At 40.0% G+C, this 20,585-nt stretch overlaps 1 protein-coding gene across 2 annotated transcripts in view; it reads right to left on the bottom strand.

Annotated features, from left to right (window-relative positions):
• The window catches only part of LOC121882549 (rho-associated protein kinase 2-like), a 38,803-nt gene that overhangs the window by 6,628 nt on the left and 11,590 nt on the right, over window positions 1-20,585 (bottom strand). For both annotated transcript variants that reach the window (XM_042390878.1, XM_042390879.1), the window contains exons 5-24: window positions 17,755-18,015; window positions 16,023-16,167; window positions 15,715-15,853; window positions 13,871-13,962; window positions 11,097-11,256; window positions 9,623-9,719; window positions 9,382-9,467; window positions 8,749-8,797; window positions 8,513-8,648; window positions 8,223-8,314; window positions 7,393-7,639; window positions 6,385-6,491; window positions 6,014-6,173; window positions 5,360-5,520; window positions 4,479-4,663; window positions 3,200-3,269; window positions 2,879-2,982; window positions 2,025-2,211; window positions 536-629; window positions 136-230 (exon numbers count right to left, since the gene is read on the bottom strand). In XM_042390878.1, the coding sequence (XP_042246812.1) occupies window positions 136-230; window positions 536-629; window positions 2,025-2,211; window positions 2,879-2,982; window positions 3,200-3,269; window positions 4,479-4,663; window positions 5,360-5,520; window positions 6,014-6,173; window positions 6,385-6,491; window positions 7,393-7,639; window positions 8,223-8,314; window positions 8,513-8,648; window positions 8,749-8,797; window positions 9,382-9,467; window positions 9,623-9,719; window positions 11,097-11,256; window positions 13,871-13,962; window positions 15,715-15,853; window positions 16,023-16,167; window positions 17,755-18,015 (2,667 nt within the window). The remainder of the gene's footprint in view (window positions 1-135; window positions 231-535; window positions 630-2,024; window positions 2,212-2,878; window positions 2,983-3,199; window positions 3,270-4,478; window positions 4,664-5,359; window positions 5,521-6,013; window positions 6,174-6,384; window positions 6,492-7,392; window positions 7,640-8,222; window positions 8,315-8,512; window positions 8,649-8,748; window positions 8,798-9,381; window positions 9,468-9,622; window positions 9,720-11,096; window positions 11,257-13,870; window positions 13,963-15,714; window positions 15,854-16,022; window positions 16,168-17,754; window positions 18,016-20,585) is intronic.

Here is a 20,585-nt window from a genome sequence, read left to right as displayed (position 1 = left end):
GTGCAGCTGAACATTATTCTTAACAACAGATAAACTGTCTGACACAACAATGGTCTGTGGAAAAAAATATAGAAGTATGAAAGTAAAGAAAAGAGTCCAGGCTTTGCAGACCTGTGTAGGCATTCAGACACACACCTGAATTTTTAGTGTCCTTTCATTCTGCAGCTGCTTTTCAAAGGACAGTTTGAGACAGTTCATCTGCTTCTCCTCCTCCCTGGCTTTCTGGAACTCTGTATGAATAGCATATAGAATATGAACATCGATTCAGGGCCAAATAAATTTTTATACAACAGAATCTATACAGAAGTAATTCAAAACCTATATGTACAAGTCTGAGGACCAAGATTCTGCCGTTCTACAGACACTTGCTTCACAGATGAAGACATTAAGGGTTAATTTTTATGACATTTGTACAACTTTCTCCCCATAAATTATCTGAATAAGTAAGACAGTGTTTTAACCCATTTTGCAGAACTGAAGGAAATGTCATTTCTGTAGTTCTCTGCAGCACTTGTTGGCTCAAAATGGAACTCACGTTGCTGCATTTCTTTCAGCTGGTTGTTGAGCTCCTCCTTCTCACTGGCCAGGTTGGCCACATCCACCGTCAGAGTGCGATTGGACTCTTCCAACTGTGAGGGTAGAGTGTCAGAGTAGAAGTGAGCTGGTGTCATCCATCCATACAGTGCAAACTTTACTTATATAGCACATATAGAAATCAGAAAGTGCTTCACAGGAAGAAGCAAAGGGAAAGATACACAGTTTTTATGATCCAAACTACTACTGTTTTACTGCAGTGGTTGTCAATGCTGGTCCTCAGTTTTAATCCAGCTGTCTTATCCAAATCAATTTTACATCTGGACCACCAGCTGAAGACAATTAACTTATTGTTCATCAACTAATTAAAGATACCCTGTGGAGTTATTGACACTAGTAGCACTATGGAGCAATGTCTTGGAGAGTTGGTCCCCAATTTGTTAGTATTTTTTTCTTTCCTGATACTATTTCATGCTATTTCACTGAGTGACAGTTGGTGGCTGTAAGATGCCCAGAAACATAGCAATGTGCCAAGAAAAAAGGGAAGAAGACTCCAAGCAAAGCAGGTAGCTCCGAGTCTGAAAAATGAAGCTAATGGCCAGCAGGGGGCGACTCCACTGACTCCAAAAAAGAAGTCTGTCTGTATAGAAGTCTATGAGAAAATGACTCTACTTCTCATTTATTACCTCAGTAAACAGACCTGTTTATGGTTTATGGTCTCAATCGCTAGTTACAGCATGATGCTCATTGAGTAAATTATGGTCCCATTTAGAGTAAAATAGACAATAAAGCAGGGTATGTTTTAGGGCATGGCTATGCTGTGATTGACAAGTCACTACCAAAGCAGTGCAAGAGATGCTGTAGTTGGACCCTGGGGAGCTCCTCCCCGGCTCCACACTCTTGTCCAAATATGGTCATTTCTCATCGCTTCTGGCTCCAAGAATGCAAGATGGCGACGGTCAAAAGGCCAAACTCAAGGCTTCAAAACAGAAGTCCACAAGCCAATGGGTGACATCACAGTGGCTATGTCCATTATTTTTTTTATACATATTATCATTATTATTATTATCATTATTATTATTATTATTATTATCAATTATTCGTTTTACATTTTATGCTCTGAGCTAGCACACATGTATATAAACAATGCTGGTTTCAAAATACTTTAAAATCATCTTTGCAAATGTTCAAGGATTCAAGGATATATACAATGAGTTTTGTTGAAAAAAAGTGAACATAAACATACATTTGTCTGTTTACAAGAAAACCTACCTTTAAATAGCTGACAGGACAGGAAATTGAGGATTTACAACAGTTTGGACAAAGTCTTTACACATTTGTTATAGGAATATTAACTGAAATTCAAAATTGAATTTCAAAACATACAAAAAAGTTTGATTTATTGAATTAGACCTTCATAAAAAACAAACAAACAAACAAAAACTTCATAAATTGGATCAACCAAAAATGCTTTTGAACTCTGGTCTCACCGAGCTGATTGTAGCCTCTTTGTCGCTGAGCTCCTGTTTGTGTCTCGCCATCATGTCTTTTATCTCCAACTCCTTCATGATTTTCTCCTTCTCCAGATCGGAGTACTGCTCCTCAGCGATGGAGCGAGCCAGCTGCTCAGAATCCGCCTTGGTCAAACTGGCTTCCAGCTGGGTTGTTAGAGAATCCCTATGGAGGGATGAGGGGAAGGAATAGTTATTACCATCTTATTAAACTGGTACTGTAGTACAGGATTAATCCTCAAGACTGCAAAAATTTCCTGCGGCTGTTTGTTATGCCAGTCATCAGAAAAGACTGTGTGGACATGCTGTAATATTTGTCAATGCATAATTTTAAACCATTTTCCATGTGACAATTACTTGCATGATTGTGCATCAATGCATTTGGAAAAGCTGCTAATCCGGTTATACCTCACTCATCCAGTTAAAGGTCAAATGCTCCTTTCTGGCTGTGGTGAGAATTCACAGTACTGACATTCAACTCTAAATCTCAACATATGTGAGTTTTTCACATTTTTATCCAGCACCATGCTTCAATTTTATGCTTGAATACCTATTTTGTGTTAAATGTTTGTTGTATTTTATTTCATTTTGAATTTTTTTCTTCGAGCATGTCCCACTTTTAGATTAAATTTGTACTTGTTGTTTTGGTTTCTCCTTTGATGTTTTCTTGTTTTGCTCATTTGACGTGTGTTATACGTGTGTTATTTATGAGAGAAATGTCAGATAGCTAGTTTAATTTGCATACTATTCAAATCATTTCAGTGTTTTACAGTTTCTTGTTTTAATGTTTCTAAACTGGAAACAGAGTCAGCAGATCAGTAGCCCACAGTTACCTCTCCTCCTCGTATTGTGCCAGACGTTGCTTTGCCTCTTTGTACAGCTTATTCTTCTCATCACAGTCATCCTTCAGCTCACGAATCTGCGTCTTGTACAGGGTCTTGATAGAATATAAAAGGATTTTTAATTTATTTAACATCATAGAAGAGTTATGATTGAGGAGGAAAACTCATTTGTGAGGAATAAATTGTATTCAGGCAATTGCAGGTTTATTTAAATTTTTAGCTAGGCTATCAACATTATGTAAACTATGCTGAGTTTCAAATATTTGGCTGTCAAGAGTGCACAAAAAAGGGAAATTGAATGCTTAGACTTACTGTGAAATATTGCTCTGCCTCCAGTTGGTCCTTTAATTCCTTCAACTGGCCATCAGCCTCCTGCTTCTCCCTGGAACAGAACCAAAAATCTGTCATTCATTCCTCTCCGCCAACTCAACAGCAGAGCCAAAACACTTCCCTCAATCAGACATGATGAATGAAATTCTCCACAATGATTTGCCAACAACGCTGTTCTGTGTGTGTGTGTAGGTGTGTATGTGTGTGTATGCACAATGTCCATTACGCTTTTTATGCAGGCGTATGTGTGTGTATATCTCAGAGGTTCCCAAACTTTTCAGACCATGTACCACTACGTACCTAACCAAATTTCCCAAGTAGCACTTCTAACACCAACAATGTAACATTGAAAGAGCCACCTCGCCTATGTAAGTCCACCCCTGACTATTACTACTATTACTAATCCGATCCAATCCACTTTATTTATATAGCACGATTTTAACAAACACAAGGTTTCCAAAGTGCTGCAAAGCAAGATAAAAAAAAACCCACAATAAATAGCACAACAGAACACAATAAAACGATGAAGGACACAACAGGATAAAAGTAATAAAATAAGATAAAATCAAATAAAATAAGAAAAAAACAAACAAAATCAAATAAGATAAAATCAAATAAAGTACTACTACTACACAGGCCCGGGATGAAGTGACTGAGGGGGCTGTTGTGAGGAGTCATCTTTTTTAAACATGCAATAGCCTCAGGAAGGCTAAATAACAACAACATAAGACAACTGCCTCAGCAGGAAGAGGCATGTAGGAACAGCTGTATGTGTCTCTCTCTCTTTTTCTCTCTCTCTTGGCTCAACTGCCAACTCCGACTCCTCTTCAGCACTGAAACATTTGTCTGACCTGTCAGCATCATCACTTGGTTCTTGATTGTTTTATGGACCTTGAAGCCATTTAATTTAATCAATGACTGAGGAGTCCAAATCTGACTGTGTCAAGCTAACATTAATGTTCCTAGTTCATGCTATGTTGGACGTGATGTGACGTCACCCTACCTGGCTAAGCACAGCCAAATTTTATTTCTATAATATTTAAATGATTAAAAACTAATTTTTACATCATTGTAATGTGATGTGTATATGTAATAACTGTTGTCTGTAATAAATTAAATTAAATGACAATCTTTTGAACTTGAGCCAGTTTGAGTGCAATTGGTAGGCCTTGCAGCAAGGCTCTTGCATACCACCAGGTGGAGCCTCATGTACCACCTGTGGTACGGAAACCACAGTTTGGGAATCATTGGTATATCTGACCTGCGTAGCTCCTGGTTCTGTTTCTCCAGGACCTGCTTCATGTCCAGCAGATGGTTGAGCTCCTGTTTGAGCTGCTTCTCTGAGGAGCGGAGCACTGACACCTGCTGGTTCTGCATCTTCAGATCACTCTGGCTCAGACTTCGCTTGTGGATCTCCTGCTCCAGACGCAAGCTCAGTGTCTTCACCTGCACAAACACACACACACTGAATATTTTCAGTGGTTCCAAAAAGTGCTAGTGAGGTGAACAAATGAGGAACAACTAATGCTACAGAACAAAGAGTTAGGGCTGCAACTATGATATAATTATAATATAATAATGATTAATTTCTATTATTGATTAATATATTAAACTAGACCAGACTTTTTAGCCTATAAAATGGCCACATACCCCAGGTCACTGAGCCCAAGGTGTCATATTTGAATTGCTTATTTTGTCTCAATGGTGAAAACCTATATTGAAATTAATCATTAGTTTATAACTGAGATAGAGAAAAACTGCAAATCATTACATTGTAGAGGCTGGAACCCAGTAATTGGTGTTTTTTATTTGATAAATTAATCAACAATAGAAATTGTTGTCAATAAAGATTCTATCTATTTACTAATACATGTAGTTTAATCAACCAATGATTTAAGCACTACAAAGAATAGCCAAATACGCACTCTCTCTGACTGTTATAATTGTTTCAGTGGCAGGATGTCTATACGACTGGTGCAGTCGTGGTGTAGGTGTAAGTGTGAGGTTTACAATTCGGTCCAGTTTAGTCCAGCAAGTGCTGAATGGTTGCCACTGGAAAATAACCTTTGCTTTACAAAGTAGTTGTAGTAGTACTACTACTACTACTGGTAGTTGTTTGCTAGTGCAAAGAGTTAGACAAACCTCTTCAGAAACTTTCTCCTTCTGTGCCTGCAGCTCATTCAGTTTGCTCTGTGCCTGCTTGTAGTCACAGTCCAGCATGGAGTGATCCTTCTCTAGTTGCAGCAGTTTGCCTTCCACCTGCAGCTTTAAGCTGCGCTCCTCGTGGAGGGTGCACTCCATCTCTAGACCAAAGGAAACAACCAGGAGAACCATCAGCAGGGTAATCTAGGCTGAACTCGATATCACAGTATTGACAAAACAATTCTTGCCTTTCACTGAACATGCTCGGAGCACTCAGATAAATGGCTGAGTGCCAGGCGGATAATCAGACCCAAGTACAGTGTTTCAAGGCCAGCCTGTCACAGTTATCTGTCTAATCGCTGGACACAATGCACAATTATTTGAAAATGCTGTTTACTTAAAGTCTACCCAACATTCAAACCTTCGCTGTGAAATTAAGAGATGCTTCATTTCTACTCTTGTCATCCTTCATAGCTGAAGCCACATTTGTGATTGGTAATACTTTTGCTTCTTTGCTTCTTCTTTTATTATCTCAATATCTATGTAAGCTGAGGCACTAGTGTGAGTAAATTAACTTTAAACTACTGGCCATATGCTGATGCTTTCATCCATTCTCCAGTCATGTTTCACTCTTTTGCCTTCCCACTTGCTCACCTTTTAAAGCCTCAGATTTGGCCTCTTCAATGGACTGGTAGATCTTGTTTTTGTCAGCAAGCTTGACTTTGGTGGCCTTGTGTTCTGCCTCCTCCTGCTCCAGATTCTGCTGGAGTGACTTCAGCTTGAACGTCAGGTCAATCTCTTGGTTGTTCTTCTCCTAAAAAGTCAAGCGAGATATTAGGTTTTTAGTAGCTACAATGTCATAGAAATGTTTTGTATTAGTTAAACTTACTGCATGACCACAGCCAAAGGCAAATTTCCAATATGAAGTACGACAATGTCAACATAGTTTGGAGGGGAAATATCTTTGGAGCAAGCCTTAAATCTCAGTTCACATTGGAAATAAGCAATTAGAAATGGCAACCAACCTTCTTGAGGTCATTGAGCTTCTCTTGCAACTGCTTCTTTTCAGTCTGGACCTTGGAGAGAGATGACTTCACCTCTTTCACCTCTTCTTCCAGGCCAGAGATGCGTCCTGAGGTTGAGGAATGCGAACAGGGATTATGACGTGATAGACTTGAAACAAACATGCAGCAAATGCAGAAACTACATGGAAAAGCACCTGAGCTATTCCAGCTTCAAACAGACGTGATCCTAGGTGAGACACTGCGTAATGCTCCAGCATGTTTGGTCTTAAATATATTAAAAACGACACATTTTATTTTTATTTTCCCCTTTACCTAACTCCACCCATATGGAGAATTTTACCAGTAGGAAAAAAAAAAACACGAGGCATCACTGCAAACAAGCAACACTTTTGTTACAATATGTCCCCTCTGACCTCAGTGACTGGCCTCCGAATATGTTTAAGTTTCCAAACAGCGTCTCACAAGAGGTGTTGGCTCTGGTCCGCCTTTGACTTTTACAGCCTTTTGCTTCAGTCCCTGCCTTTTGAACAGATGTTTCCACCTATGATCTGATATTTCCCCAAGTCCTGGTCCAAAAAGCTGATTCACATCTAACACCCGCTCCAGCCTACAGTTCCAAGTTGTGTAATGCCTTTTTCCTGCTACTGAGTAGATGTTTACTATAGAAGCTTTCAATGAGCCCATGAAGATCACAGTTTCATTTCATACCTGCAGTTATAGCAGGGAATTAACCTTTTTGACTGGTGAATGCCAAATTATCTAACCTTTTGCTATTTTAATGGACACATTAAAGTTTGGAATATAAAAAAAACCTCTTAATAATGGTTGGCTTGCTGCCAAAGTGGTGAGTATTGTAGTAAAATTTAACGACCACATCTTAGCAGCATTTTTCTGGTGTTTATTGTTAATTTCCCACCACTATTACCAAGTTACAAGACCCTTCAAATCTCTTTGTGGTTAACTATTCATTAAATTAATTTTACTGTCTAATGAACAGTAAGGTCTCACCCTGCAGCTCAGAGATAGTTTCTGTCTTGAGGTTGCGGTCTCTTCTCTCAGTCTCCAGCTCGGCCTGCAGCCCCATCAGCTGCTTCTCCAGCTCCATCTTGCTGTTTTCCAGCTGGCTGCACTTTTCCTGCATCTCCTTGAGGCTAACCTCCAGGCCCTGGGCCTGTTTCTGCACCTCTGCCTGACTCTTCTTGAGCCGCGCCGATGCCTCCTGCTCAGCCTGAAGCACAGCGTTGGCCTCCTCAAGCTACCGAGTAGAAACAGACAAGATGAAACTTTTACACCACAGGCAAAACCGGGTCAGTGCATCAGCAAAATTAAAGGAATTTAATGAGGGGAAGAAGATGAAATAATGAAAGAAGTCACAGTTGCCTGCTTTGATATAGATTATTAAATAAGGATGTTTGGGTTACATAAGTACAAGCGCTTATGAAACAGTGAAAGCTTAATGAAAAATGACTAATAGAAGAAAGAGGGAGGGAGGTAAAAACCATAATGAAGACGTCAAGGTTCTTCAACTTTTTTCAACAATCAAAGCATGTTAAACATTATCAATCAAGGTTCTTAAGCCCATTTCTTTCCAGTATCGTATTATACTTTCAAATGGACATCGTAGCTTTGTTAAATAGAAATGTAAAGAATTATTGATACTGCTTCGGTGAGAAAAATATACTTGAAATGTTCTTATGTGTGTATATTATTTTGCACAGTATGCATCACATTAATTCATCTTTCCATAACTAGGGAACAATCCTAATTTAAACACAGATATACAACATATATAATCACATGCACCACATGTTGGGTGAAGTTAAAAAGCTCCTCCTCACTTGTCTCTGCAGTTGGATGTTTTTCTCATTGGAGATCTGGGAATTCTGGTTCCTCTTCCTTAGATCCTCTAACTGGTCCCTCAGGTTGTTCACTGATGCGTAAATACAGACAAATGACACAGATGTTGTAGTATTTGATATAAAATACTCAGTGGAATCTGGAAATACCAGCATATATTTCCACATCTGATATGGACAATGGGACACAAGGACACATAATGTCCTCATATTGCATGTTCACACTGAAATGTACAACCAGTTTTGCAAGCAAAATATATGAAAATGCTCACGTTCGTTCTCCAGACTGCGTTTTCTGTCAGTCTCAATCTCCACCTTACGCAGGTTCTCGGCACTCTGGTGCTGCAGCAGAGCTCGCTCTCTCTCCAGCTGCCTCAGCGAAGCCTCGACTCTCTGTCTGCTACTCATCTGACCAGAGAGGAATTTACACACAATGTTAAGTGAAATAAACCTTAAACAGCTTCATCATGTCAAGAACACAGTTGAAACGGCATCCACCCATCCTTACCTCCTTGTCTAATTCTTTGACCAACTTGTCTAAACGGTTGGTGGCATTTCTGGGGAGAAAAAGTAGTTTTATTACAGATTATTAATCAAACAATCAACAATCAAGTTAAGAAGCACTTGGCCTGCCTGTTGTCCTGCTATGCCCAATACAGTTACTACTTTGAGGATATTTCAGTTTATTTATATGCAATTTTATACTATAAGGTGCCCCAAATTTTCAAAACCAAAGATGACTCTTGTTTATGATACCCTAGACCACTACCATTTGTTCTGACTTTTACTACATGTTGGAAGTGATCTCCCCATATTTTCCAGTTCAGTAGATTTCCTGTTATATCCATCTGGTGACATACAACATAATTCCCTTCAGTGGCCGAAAGAAACTGCCAATCTTCTCATTGATGGTCTGTTTACTTCATAGTAGTAAAACCACTGTCTCAAAATGAATGTGTCAGTCACCAATATAAACACAAGCTGTAAGCTATACCTGTAAAACAGTGGATGTAAAAAGGATATTTATTTGTGTATGTGTATTTTATATTTCATGAATTAAACCTTACTCAGCTTATAAATTGCATTATATTTGAAATGTGAGAACCAGTTTAGACTAGATGTGCTGTCAGTCCAGTCTTACTTGCACTTGTGCTCCAGCTCATCTTTGGCCTGCATCTCATGGTCGAGCTGCTCCTCCACTTGATGAAGCTTTTTCTGAAGCTGCTCCTCCAGATGACCAGAAAAGAAAATTAATATTATCTAACTGTAAATTCCATCTTTTATTATGTCTTTTTTTATATGCATCTTCTGTTATCATAGTATTATGATCTTTTTGTTGATAATGAAACATTTGCCTATAAAGATGCTCTAAAAACACCTACCTCTTTCTTGCTGTCAGAGCAATACTCCTTCTCCTCAGAGTTATCCTTACAGTCCTCTGAATCCTCCACAGAGCAGCTTTTATTTCCCTTCAGCAGCCTGAGAGAGTGAGAGGAGGGACAAAGGAGAACCATTAATGTCTGTAACTGAGTTTAAACGAGGTGGTTTTCAAGCCATCACTACCATCCCTCACTGTCAACATGTCCAAATTTCTACAACCGAGTGACGCATTTCACCCAAAAACCAGATCCATGATGCCATTTTGATCATCAAGGTGGTACTCTATGTTAATCCAGAGACATGTCACTTTTATTTTACTACCATTCAGAAAGCACTCAGTGAAGACATACAGTATAACCTCATGCATGGAGCACAAGATCTGGAACCATGTGCCGTGTAAAAAGCAAATATGGTCTAAAGCTCTTTCAGGCTTCTTCTTACATCTGGATGGATTTACTTTTGCAGAAATCCAAAAGCATGCCTCCAACCCACACTGTCTGTTGCCAACCATGATGGTGCAATTCTGGGAATCATTACATGACTATATAATAACCAAGGAATCTGAAACCATTTTACAAGACCAATTGTGCCCTTTAAAGTGAAAAAAAATTGACATGACATCCATACAGTACACACTGCTAAAAAAACATGAAGGATGGTTTCTAGAAACACTAGGCAGCATTTACATCACAAGAAGCCTAAGTCCAGAAATTCAGAGTTAAGGATGCAGTGTAGCAGAAACCTAAAGAAGGCTGGTCAGTAGGCAAAGTCTTGCCCACAGCCATATTTTTTATTAGCTACTCAAAGTTCATGTATTATCATGAATTTTGGATTTTTTTTTCTACCACCTGCAAATACTTCTGACAAGGCACTTTACTTAAATGCCACTGTTTTGACGGTGACTCCTCTTTCTCTGCTACATTCAAATGGAAAAAAAACCCAACAAACTATTTAGACATTTGATGTAAGAGCCTTCAGTTTGATGAATATATGACCTTTCTGATAAGAGCACTGTGAGAGCATGAATCCTGAATGCAGGTGTTATTTTTTTCTATTTCTCATACCGATAGAGACCACGCTTTGGGAACCCGGCTTCATCATAAGCACAGTGGGCATTTAAAGCGGCTGTCAGAACAAGGCGGCAGTGTGGAGCGTGAACAGGCATACAGTGTCTGACTGGTATAAGACTGTATTAAAGGTAAGGGTGTGAAGTTGTCTTTTTCTCCTTCTGGCATTTTAGGCACAGTACTGTCCTTAAGCCCGTTTCCTGAGTCTAGAGGCCCATGTAAAAGTTCCCACATGACAGCTACACATTGTTTGAGTGAAAAACTACATAATATCCCAGTATTACAAAAAAAAATACATACTTTAGGTTCTAGCTAAACCAAAATATGAAGTCAAAAACATGAATCCAGCCAAAAAATACAACAGCACAGACGAGTAAGTAAAATATTCAAATAAAACACAAAAACTTACTGGTCTTCCTTGAAGTAAGTGAAGCCGACAAATGGTAGCTGGTTGCCCACAAAGGCTTTGGGTGGAGGAAAGGTCTCAACATCTCCTTTATCGACCTCTATGTCATCAAAGTTACTGGTGTCTATGTCGCTGCACAGCTCTGGCACAACTGGGGCCACAGCTGGAATACAGAAAAAAAGAGTCATGGAGCAAAAGAAAGAAAGGAGGAGGTACAAACTAAGAAGGGATGAGGAAAGAGAAAGATTATATTTTACATTAAGTATAATGACTATCAATGATTTAAACCTGATGCTACAGATATTTAAATTTATGCTACATCTTCAAAAACCTCTTAAAATTGAATTCTTATTTTTTTCCAGCAGTGTTTCTGAGTAAATTTTGCCCTGCTTGTAGTCTGAGTAAGCTTTCTGCAGGTTGGCGTGAGGCTGACACCACTCCTTTTCACGTACAGTGCTTGCTTTGTGCCCCCACACACAGTGCCTTTCACAAACGTTGCCTAAACACACCAGGAGAGAACGCTCCTTCTGCTCTCTTCTCAGAGGAGCAGGCGCACTTTAAAAGCCTCTGCACAACTGGCACACAAAAATGTGTCAAAGGGCCAATCAGATAAAACTAAGCCAGTCCTTTAACCTATAAATAGTCCCTAATTAAGAAATAAGCAGCCATTATGGATCGAGTTCCCCAGACCAGTGCGATTCTGGCTCTGGGTAAAGAGCTCATTACTGTTAGGTCAAGACACAACCCTCAGCGTGACAAATGTGACTAAAAGATGGTGGAGAAAATACAGGGAGAGATCAAGCGGAGGAATGAGACAAATGAGGGGAAATAAAAAGGACGAAGCAGAAAAAAAGAAAGCCAGAATGTGGTGAGACAGAAAGAGACACGGGCCGCTCTATGGAGGCCCTTGTGGCATGACTTCCCAGAATGCTCTCTGATAGCGGGCGGCTAATGACAGGCAGCCATAGCCACAGTGAGAGTGAGAGAACGGGAGCAACCATCCAACTGGGGCGCCCCTCTCATTAGACCAGTCCACACAGGCCGCATAGTCGGCCCCGCCCGTCCCGGCGGGGGGTGCTGCCTCCCGTCCCATCTGTCCGTTCGTCCATCTCTTCATGGTGCTGACTTCTTTAGCCCTGAACCATCCCGATGCTTAATAAGCTTGATAAACGTGGAGAATCTTAGAGCCCAAACACAGAAAATAACCCCCCTGGATTGAGGCCACACACAGCAGGGAGTAATGTCACTATTAAACAGACACAGAGGGGTGGGAGGTACATCCAGCTCTGCAGGATGGCAGAATGGTAACAGGGTTATGTTTTGAGGGTGTGTTTAAGTGTGTGTGTGTGTGTGTGTGTGTGTGTGACAGGACATGCATGTGCAAACATAAAGAGAGCTGAGCAGCACAGCAGTGGCACAGTAGTGGTTTCATGTTCCAGACTGCCAGGCTCTAATCAGAAGTTCTGTCTGTTGTCTTAATCAGAGCCAGGTGAAGCAGAGAGACGGAGAGGCAAGGAGAAAGAGGCTGCGTGTAATTATATACAGACACAGAGGTCCTGTTCATATTGCTAATATATCCCCTTTCCTTATTTTTCTTCCTTCCTTCTTCAGTGATGTTTGGGAGTTAAAGCCACGGCTCTCGATGTGCAGTGATCACATGCTAAATTTAAAACAACACAGTTAAGTAAAATGTAATAACGAATGGATATTATAACAATTTTAGTTTTGCGTAAAAAGCTTAGAATCATTTTTTTTACCATTTAAATATGACCCAGATAAATAATGTAGATATCTTGGTTTTTCTGTTCTTTATTTTGCTCCTATATATTCATTTTTTTCAAGATAACTGTTTTATATAGTATGAATGATATATATACACAAAGAAAATGCAACATGCAAAAAATTTTGTTTGCATGGTGTTAAACAAGTGATAATGTAACAATTTCAATTATTCCTTTTTTTTTCTTATTCCTAAAGTTATTGCATTAGCCATTACTAACACACCAAACATGAGAAAAGGTCAGTTCATGTGATAATTTTAACCATACAAAACTGTTTGACACTGGGAATTATTATTACATCTTGGACTGAGCAACATAGACATGTTATATTATTTTTTACACGTCATTTCACACAACAAATTCTTATTGGTGGACACTTTCATTAAAAACAACCTTTCAGTTTCATTAGTGTGTATATTAGTAGTATGGGTTGTCCACAGTGAGTATGCAATGTTTATGTATTGAATGATGTAGGGCCTTGTCATTTTCCCATATTAAACTGGCTGAATTTAACTTGAGGTTTAAAATATTAACTTGCTAACCGGTTAGCAGCATCAACAAAACACCATATAGTATTAAAAAATAATGTAAAAACTGCACTCTTTCATATTTTCAGAAACATCTCTATTCTATTCTTCTGGAGCAGCATATGTCATATGTAGGTGGTTATTCTGCAGGTTTTGTGCATTATGTGCTCCGCCGGTCTGCACAGCATCCAGTAATATAATGTTTAAAAGATATGACTGGGGAGCATGTGGAGAGCATGTGTACCATATATGTAGGCTTAATGGCTCAGGAGATGGAAATAAACTATGAGCTTTGGCTGAAAAGAACCAGATACGCAGAGGAATGGGCAGAGGATGATAAGAAGTAGAAGCAGAAATGAGACGAAGGAGAAGAAGTAGAAAAAGAAATCGCAAGAGATAAAAAAAATCTGCGACTGCGCTGTCGGGATTTTAAAAAACACAGAAGAATCAAAACAATGCACACACTTACTCTCTCGGATGTTGTCAAAGGTCCACTGGTCGTTCTTGAAGAAGGGGTGGCATTTGATCTCCTCCACTCCAGTACGGCCAAGACGAACCTTCCTGCACACAGCAACAGGACCAAGCAGTCACACTGTGAACAGCATGAACACAAAACATAACATCCCTCCCCCTCCGCCCACCTTCACCCAACATGTCATTCCAAACTTACAACTGAGTGGACTGACCACTAGGCACAGACCGCAGTGCGTCCACTGACCAGCATGGAGAGCCGCATGACCACTGGCGGACACTGGACACGCCTGAGAGCCTCCTCTAACCAGTCAGACCCAAGATAATGTGGATACAGGAGGTAAGAGGGAGTGAAGACAGCAGGATCTGACTGAACTGAAACACAACTGATAGATCTGTTGCTGCCTTCCCTCCTCTCTCTCTCTCTCTCTCTCTCTCTCTCTGAAACTCTACACACACTCTTTCTTTCTCTCTCTCTCATCACCCTTTCCTCCCTCCTCCACCACAGGGTACAGGGCTGGAGGGGTGCGGCAGTTTGGGCTTGCCACGTGTGGGACATTCCAGACGCAGCCAAGAGGAAGAGAGGGCAGGGGCGGGGAGGAAGAAAGAGAGAAGGGAGAGTTTTTAAACCCCCGCAAAAAAAATCTGACATGCAACCAAGCCGAGCTTACAGGCCATGTCTCAGTGCCCAGAACACTGCTGGAGTGCAAAGGAGAAAGTTATGGCAGAAATGGAATGTGGCACCAAGAAAAGGTTGAAAATTACAAACAGAGAGTGATGAAAAACATATTGAGAAGAAGGGAAGAGGTCTAAAAAGTCCAAAAGGAGAGGATAGCAGTGCTTACAGGGATGAGTGTGTGATTCAGCAAGGCAGGGTGACAGAGCATGTGGGTTAAGTGGTGAATGAATGTACTGGTCAGTGTTCAAGATGTGTGTGTGTGTGGTGTGTGGGTGTGTGAGCTGGGCACCCGTGCACATGTGAGATTCTGTCTGTGGTGAGAGAATAGTGAGCAAGAAGGTAAATAAACTGAGTGAGGAAAAAAGTGAAAGGCTGCTCTGTATTGAAGCAGAAAGAGCCTGTGTTTGAGACCTCTCAGGGGGCGGGGTTACTAATGTAAACAGGAAGTGGTCTCTTCCAGGGGGATGGGCCACTAACCGAGTACACTACCCACGCACCCACCTATTCATGTAACTTTTACCTTTAAAACAAGCTTCAAAATGTCATTAGAAATATTCAAGATGGTAGCTGGGAAGCAACAAATGCACTTTTTACTCTTGCTTGAGAAATGTTTGCTAAAAACTACCATTCCCAGCTGTTTTAGGAAATAATTTAGCCTTTTTAAAAAGAATAAAACTATTTATTTGTGACCTGTTTTTGATGAACTTCAGCAGGAACAAAGGAACTTGGGGAGGAGTGCCACAGACAGGCTGACAAAGTCGGAACATATTGAGAGGCAGACTAACACAATGTAGGTTTTGGTGTTTTCACGGGATTGATAATAATGGGAAAAATATAGAATATCATTGAAGCTGTTGCTCTTTTCAAATGGAAGTCTACAGTACAGCATAAATAGACAGGTGGGCTACCAATCAAATCAAATCATGATTTTTTTTATCCTATTAACCAGGTCTTGTGGATTTCAAAACAGATTATGTGAGTGCTCTCTGTTCTGTTCTGTGATCCAAACAATTTCATTTTATTGCTTCATAGTCCAACAAACTGTAGAACAACGGAGTAGGAAAGGAGCCTGTGTGTATTTGAAATAGTGAAATACTCTGAATTCTTGTCAAAGCACAAAAGACAAGTGTTGGTTTTTATGATTTATAGGTCCATGTGCTAACCTGTCAGTAAGAAAGGCACAGATGAGGTTTTTGGCATCCTGAGACATCTCTACATCATCTGGGAAGATGAGGGTGTTATTGTAGTTCATGATCTTCCCATAAGTTCCCACCAAGGACTCAGCATAGAAAGGAGTTTCACCTGTGGAAAAAAGTAGTCTGTGTGAGATTTTAACTACAAAACAGCAAGAAAATGAACATAATGAATAGTTAGTCATTTGTTAGTTGTTGATGGTTATATAGATATTACATCATATCCTGTTGACAAGTTAGTGAATAAAAAACATGGCAGAATATACGAGGTCACTCACCAACCAGCAACTCGTATATAAAGACTCCCACAGACCACCAGTCGCACTCGCGGCCATAGTAACCATCACCACCCTGAGACTGGAGCACCTCAGGTGAGATGTAGTCCGGTGTGCCTACAGCCGTGTCACAGTGCACCATACCTGTCTGCAGACAGACAAATACACAAGATATACTACAGAGAGAAAGCAAGAATGGAATAGTAGTGATGGTAGAAGGTTGGCAGAGTGTAAACAGAAAAACAAAGAAAACATATTTCTGAAAAACTATATAGTGCCGGATGCACACTATGTATACCATAGCTGAAAAATCACCATGTAAAGCAATTAATGGATGAAACAAACTCAGAAGCACATTGTGATATGTCATTTCATTGTGACCTCTCTCAATGGGCCTCACTTTTTATGTAAGAAATACAGAAATTTAACAATATTCCTGATATTCTGAGATGGCTGGTAGAAGATAAAATAATGTTTATCTCTGCTAGAGGGTTTTAATTATGTTCTTTTTTCAAACAAAATGAATTACATGACACACTTTCAACTGGTAGATTTTCAGAGAGCTCAAATGTGTGGAGCCGCTTGTGAAATAGCTATTTTGAAATTGCAGTGGTAAAAACAAAATGTGGAAAAACATGTCCTGAACCACAGCAGAGGCGGGACCTCTGCTCTACTTTAGATTGGTTGTTTAGCACAAAAACTTCTGGGGCCTCTCAAAACAAGACTACGTCAAAACCTAGTATATAGTTGAACCATGTAAGAAATGCTGGAGGGCTTTTAATTTGAAACAACAGATACAGGAAGTGGCGATACCTGGCCGAGGTGACTGACTGGTCAGTCAGTGACTCAGTCAGTTACGGACTTTTGCATTTATAGGGCTGGCCCCTGCGGTCCAGCCAACAACCTGAGTGCTGCATTAAGCTTCACTTCATATTCTGAACACTTGGTGGTGCAATAGAACCCTAAAAAGAGTCAATTTACTTTCAACTCAAGGAGCCATATTCTCTTTAAAATTAAAGGACTGAAATTCACAAAAAAACACAAAAATTTATTCCTTTAAAAGGACAGGTTCACAATGTTTCGAGTCTGTCTTAAAACAACAGTCAGGAGCCCAAATTAACATTGAAATGTTTTTTTTCTTTTTTCATTCCTCCTGTTCATACTGGCCATTAGAAGATCTCTTCATAATGCACTTACAATGTAATTGATGGGGCCAAAATCCGCAGTCCTCATTCTGTGCAAAAATGTATTGGAAAGTTAATATGAAGTTAATATGAAGCTTCAGTTGTTGAAATGAGTCAAATCAATGTTAGTCTTTTTAGTGCCAAAGTCCCTCTTTTTGTTACTGTACTTCCACCACAGCTCAACAGGGAAACTGTCTGAGGAAACACAAAGAGGGAATTTGATGCTAAAAAAAGACTGTAAATATGGCAGATATCCACTTGATATGACTAACTCAGACTGCTGAAGCCAGATATAGTTTCAGATTAACTTTTCAATGCATTTTTCCACAAAATGACAGTGTAGACACACTGGATTTTGTCCCTCATCACTTACACTGAAAGCACATTTGAAGGGGATCTTTTAATAGTCAGTATGAACAGGAGGAATGATTACAGCGAGCAAAACTTCTTTCAGTGTTCATATGGACAGCTGACTATTGTTGTAAGCCAAAAACTGTGAACCTACCCTCGAATTTGAAAACAACAACAACATGACCATAAACATAACTTACCGAGTCCATCTTCATACATGTGCCAAAGTCTGCCAGCTTGAGGTGTCCGTTCCGGTCTAGCAGCATATTGTCAGGCTTAACGTCACGGTGGATGAAGCCCATGGAGTGTATGGCGTCCAGCGCCATCACCACTTCAGCTGTGTAGAAGCGAGCCCACTTCTCAGGTATGTCATAGTTCATGGTGAGTGTGACCACGTCTCCTCCAGGCATGAACTCCATCACCATGTAGAGGTGGCGGTCATCTTGGAAAGCACAGCACAGCTAGGAGACAACAAATGGAGTCATATAATTACTTTGATACAGATTTGTGTGTGTGTGTGTGTGTGTGAGAGAGTATATTATCTCAAAATAAGATTCAATATCATCTGGAATTTGGTAATCATAATGTATGTTAAATGTTTTTTCAAGCTCTTTAAGGAAGCAGTACAGGTGACTTTCTCAGGTTGAGTGTTCTGGTGATACTTCACGGTAAGTCCCACTTTTTAGCATTTATAAGCAATATATAAAATTCAATAAATGGTCTATAATGGAGCTGCAACAATTTGTCAATTAATTGATTAGTTGATCGACAGAAAATTAATTGCCAACTATTTTTATGATCAATTAATCGTTTTGAGTCATTTTTTAAGAAGAAAATGCTTCTAAAATGTGAATATTTGCTGGTTTCTTTAGCTCTCTATCATAGTAAACTGAAAATCTTTGGGTTGTGGACTATTGGTCAGGACAAAAGAAGACATATGAGGATGTTACCTTGGACATTTTTCACCATTTTCTGACATTTTATGGACATGAACAACTAATGTTGTCACTTTCGATGGAACTGATGTTTATTTTTTAAGGGTTGTTGAAAAGTTAATAACCCATGTGAAACAGTTAATGTGGGAAATATTTAAAAGAGTTAAAAGAAGACTATACATTCCATTTCAACACTTGATTTGCAAAGTAATAAGTACAGAAGATAATTTAGAGACCACATGCCTTACGTCACATTTAAAAGGACTTCACTACCCATGATGCTCTCAGAGTGAAAAGAGAAAAACAAAGTTTAAGACTTATTGTTTGTTGTTAGCAGTCAAATTGTGTGTACCCTTCGTTATCACAAGCTAATGTATATACCTTTTTTTATTCACTAAAGGAGATTGCCTGATTTTCATCATTTTGAAAGTAGTTAGACTAAGCTACAACATTTTGGTGCTGAAACCCGGTACAGGAGATATGGCTGATGGCAAAGATAGACACCGAAGTGTCATAAAATACAGAGTTCCACCACAAGACTACTAAATCAGATTGATGTTTAATTAAAAAAGGAAGATCCAGCTGTTAACCCTGTGCGAGAGATGCTGGCTGTGTTGTCAGCAAAGGAGGACAGCTTGTGTGAACTTGACAGAAATGAAAGAACACAATTCCCTGGAAGTGCAGACGCGCAAATTCTGCCAGATCTCAGCACAGTTATGCATCAGTTAAGTTGCCAAAGTTGATGATTGAGAAATTCAATGAGAAAGTAAGTTAATGGCAGGAATTTTGGAGCCAGTATGACACCGCAATTCATTTGCAATTGTGCCCTTTGGAAGAGAGAGAAATTTACCTACCTGAAAACTTACCTGACAGGGCCAGCAGCAAAGGCAGTAGCAGGACTCACCCTAACAGACAGTGATTATGAAGCTGCAGTTAATATACTCCAAAACAGACTCGGAGGGAAGGATCTCATTGTAAATGTGCACATGTCAAAGCCACTGAATCTCACTCCTGTGAAGAAATCATCCGATATCAGTGCACTGAGGCATCCATATGATGAATGTGAATTCAGAGTGCTATGCGCAATGCTGCTACAAAGGACATAGCTCTTGATTATAGCTGTCAGGGGGAAGAAGATGACTAATGGAAGGGGCCTGATGTTCTTAGGTTCCTGCAGAAGGAGGTTCAGAGTAGAGAGAGAGCTCTGAAAATGATGAGACCATACAATCAGAGAGAGAGCCAGTCTGCTCACAAGCTATGTAGCAAATCATATTCCTCCAGTGACATGAAATTAAAGAAAGCAAGCATGGCATCCACAGCTTCACTACACACAGCTAACCAGACGACACAAAATTGTCTGTTCTGTGATAGTGCTGAACACAGATATGAGAAATGTCCAGACCACAAGTTTGCTGCACATAAGGAGAGGCTCAAGAAGCTAGGCAGTTGCTTTATATGTTTAGGCCTTAAACATATTGCAATATGTTTATTATATTGGTTCTGCAGGGTAAAGGGCGTGTCTTGTGTAACATGTGGAGGCAGGCATCACATAGCCATTTCTGAGGAAAATAAGGCACACCCACCTACGGTCTTTTGAAAATATAGGCACTATCATTTCCTCAATAATTCCCCAAGCAGAGAAGATGAAGCCTGACAGCAAGAACACTGTGCTGCTACAAACTGCCAAGGCATGGGTGGTAGGCCCCGCAGGTAGGCAGATAGGAAGATAGTGCTTGCTACATGGAGGCAGTTAGGGAAGCTTTGTGCATGAGAATTTGGTGAAGACACTGAAGCTACCCCTCATTAGACAAGGGGCATTCAACCTCCCCTGCTCCAACAACAGTGAAGTGCAACATAGTGAAGCTCAGCTTGGAGTCTTGAGACAGACGCAGTCAAGATCCCCGAGTATGCACAGCTGTGATGAAGGTTCCTAGTGATCATATACAGAAGGAGATGAAGAGGAGAGGTCTACAAATCACAGACTTCCCTGGAGATGAAAAACCTGAACTTTCTATGCTAACTGGCTCAGATTACTACTGGCAGATAGTATCAGGCCAGGTAGAGAGACTGACATAGAGTCTTGTAGCATTAGAGAG

The sequence above is a fragment of the Thunnus maccoyii genome, chromosome 17, assembly GCF_910596095.1.
Source record: "Thunnus maccoyii chromosome 17, fThuMac1.1, whole genome shotgun sequence".
Taxonomy (NCBI): Eukaryota; Metazoa; Chordata; class Actinopteri; order Scombriformes; family Scombridae; genus Thunnus; species Thunnus maccoyii.
The sequence above is the reverse complement of the archived record's forward strand: the minus strand, read 5'-3'. Positions and strand labels throughout refer to the sequence as shown.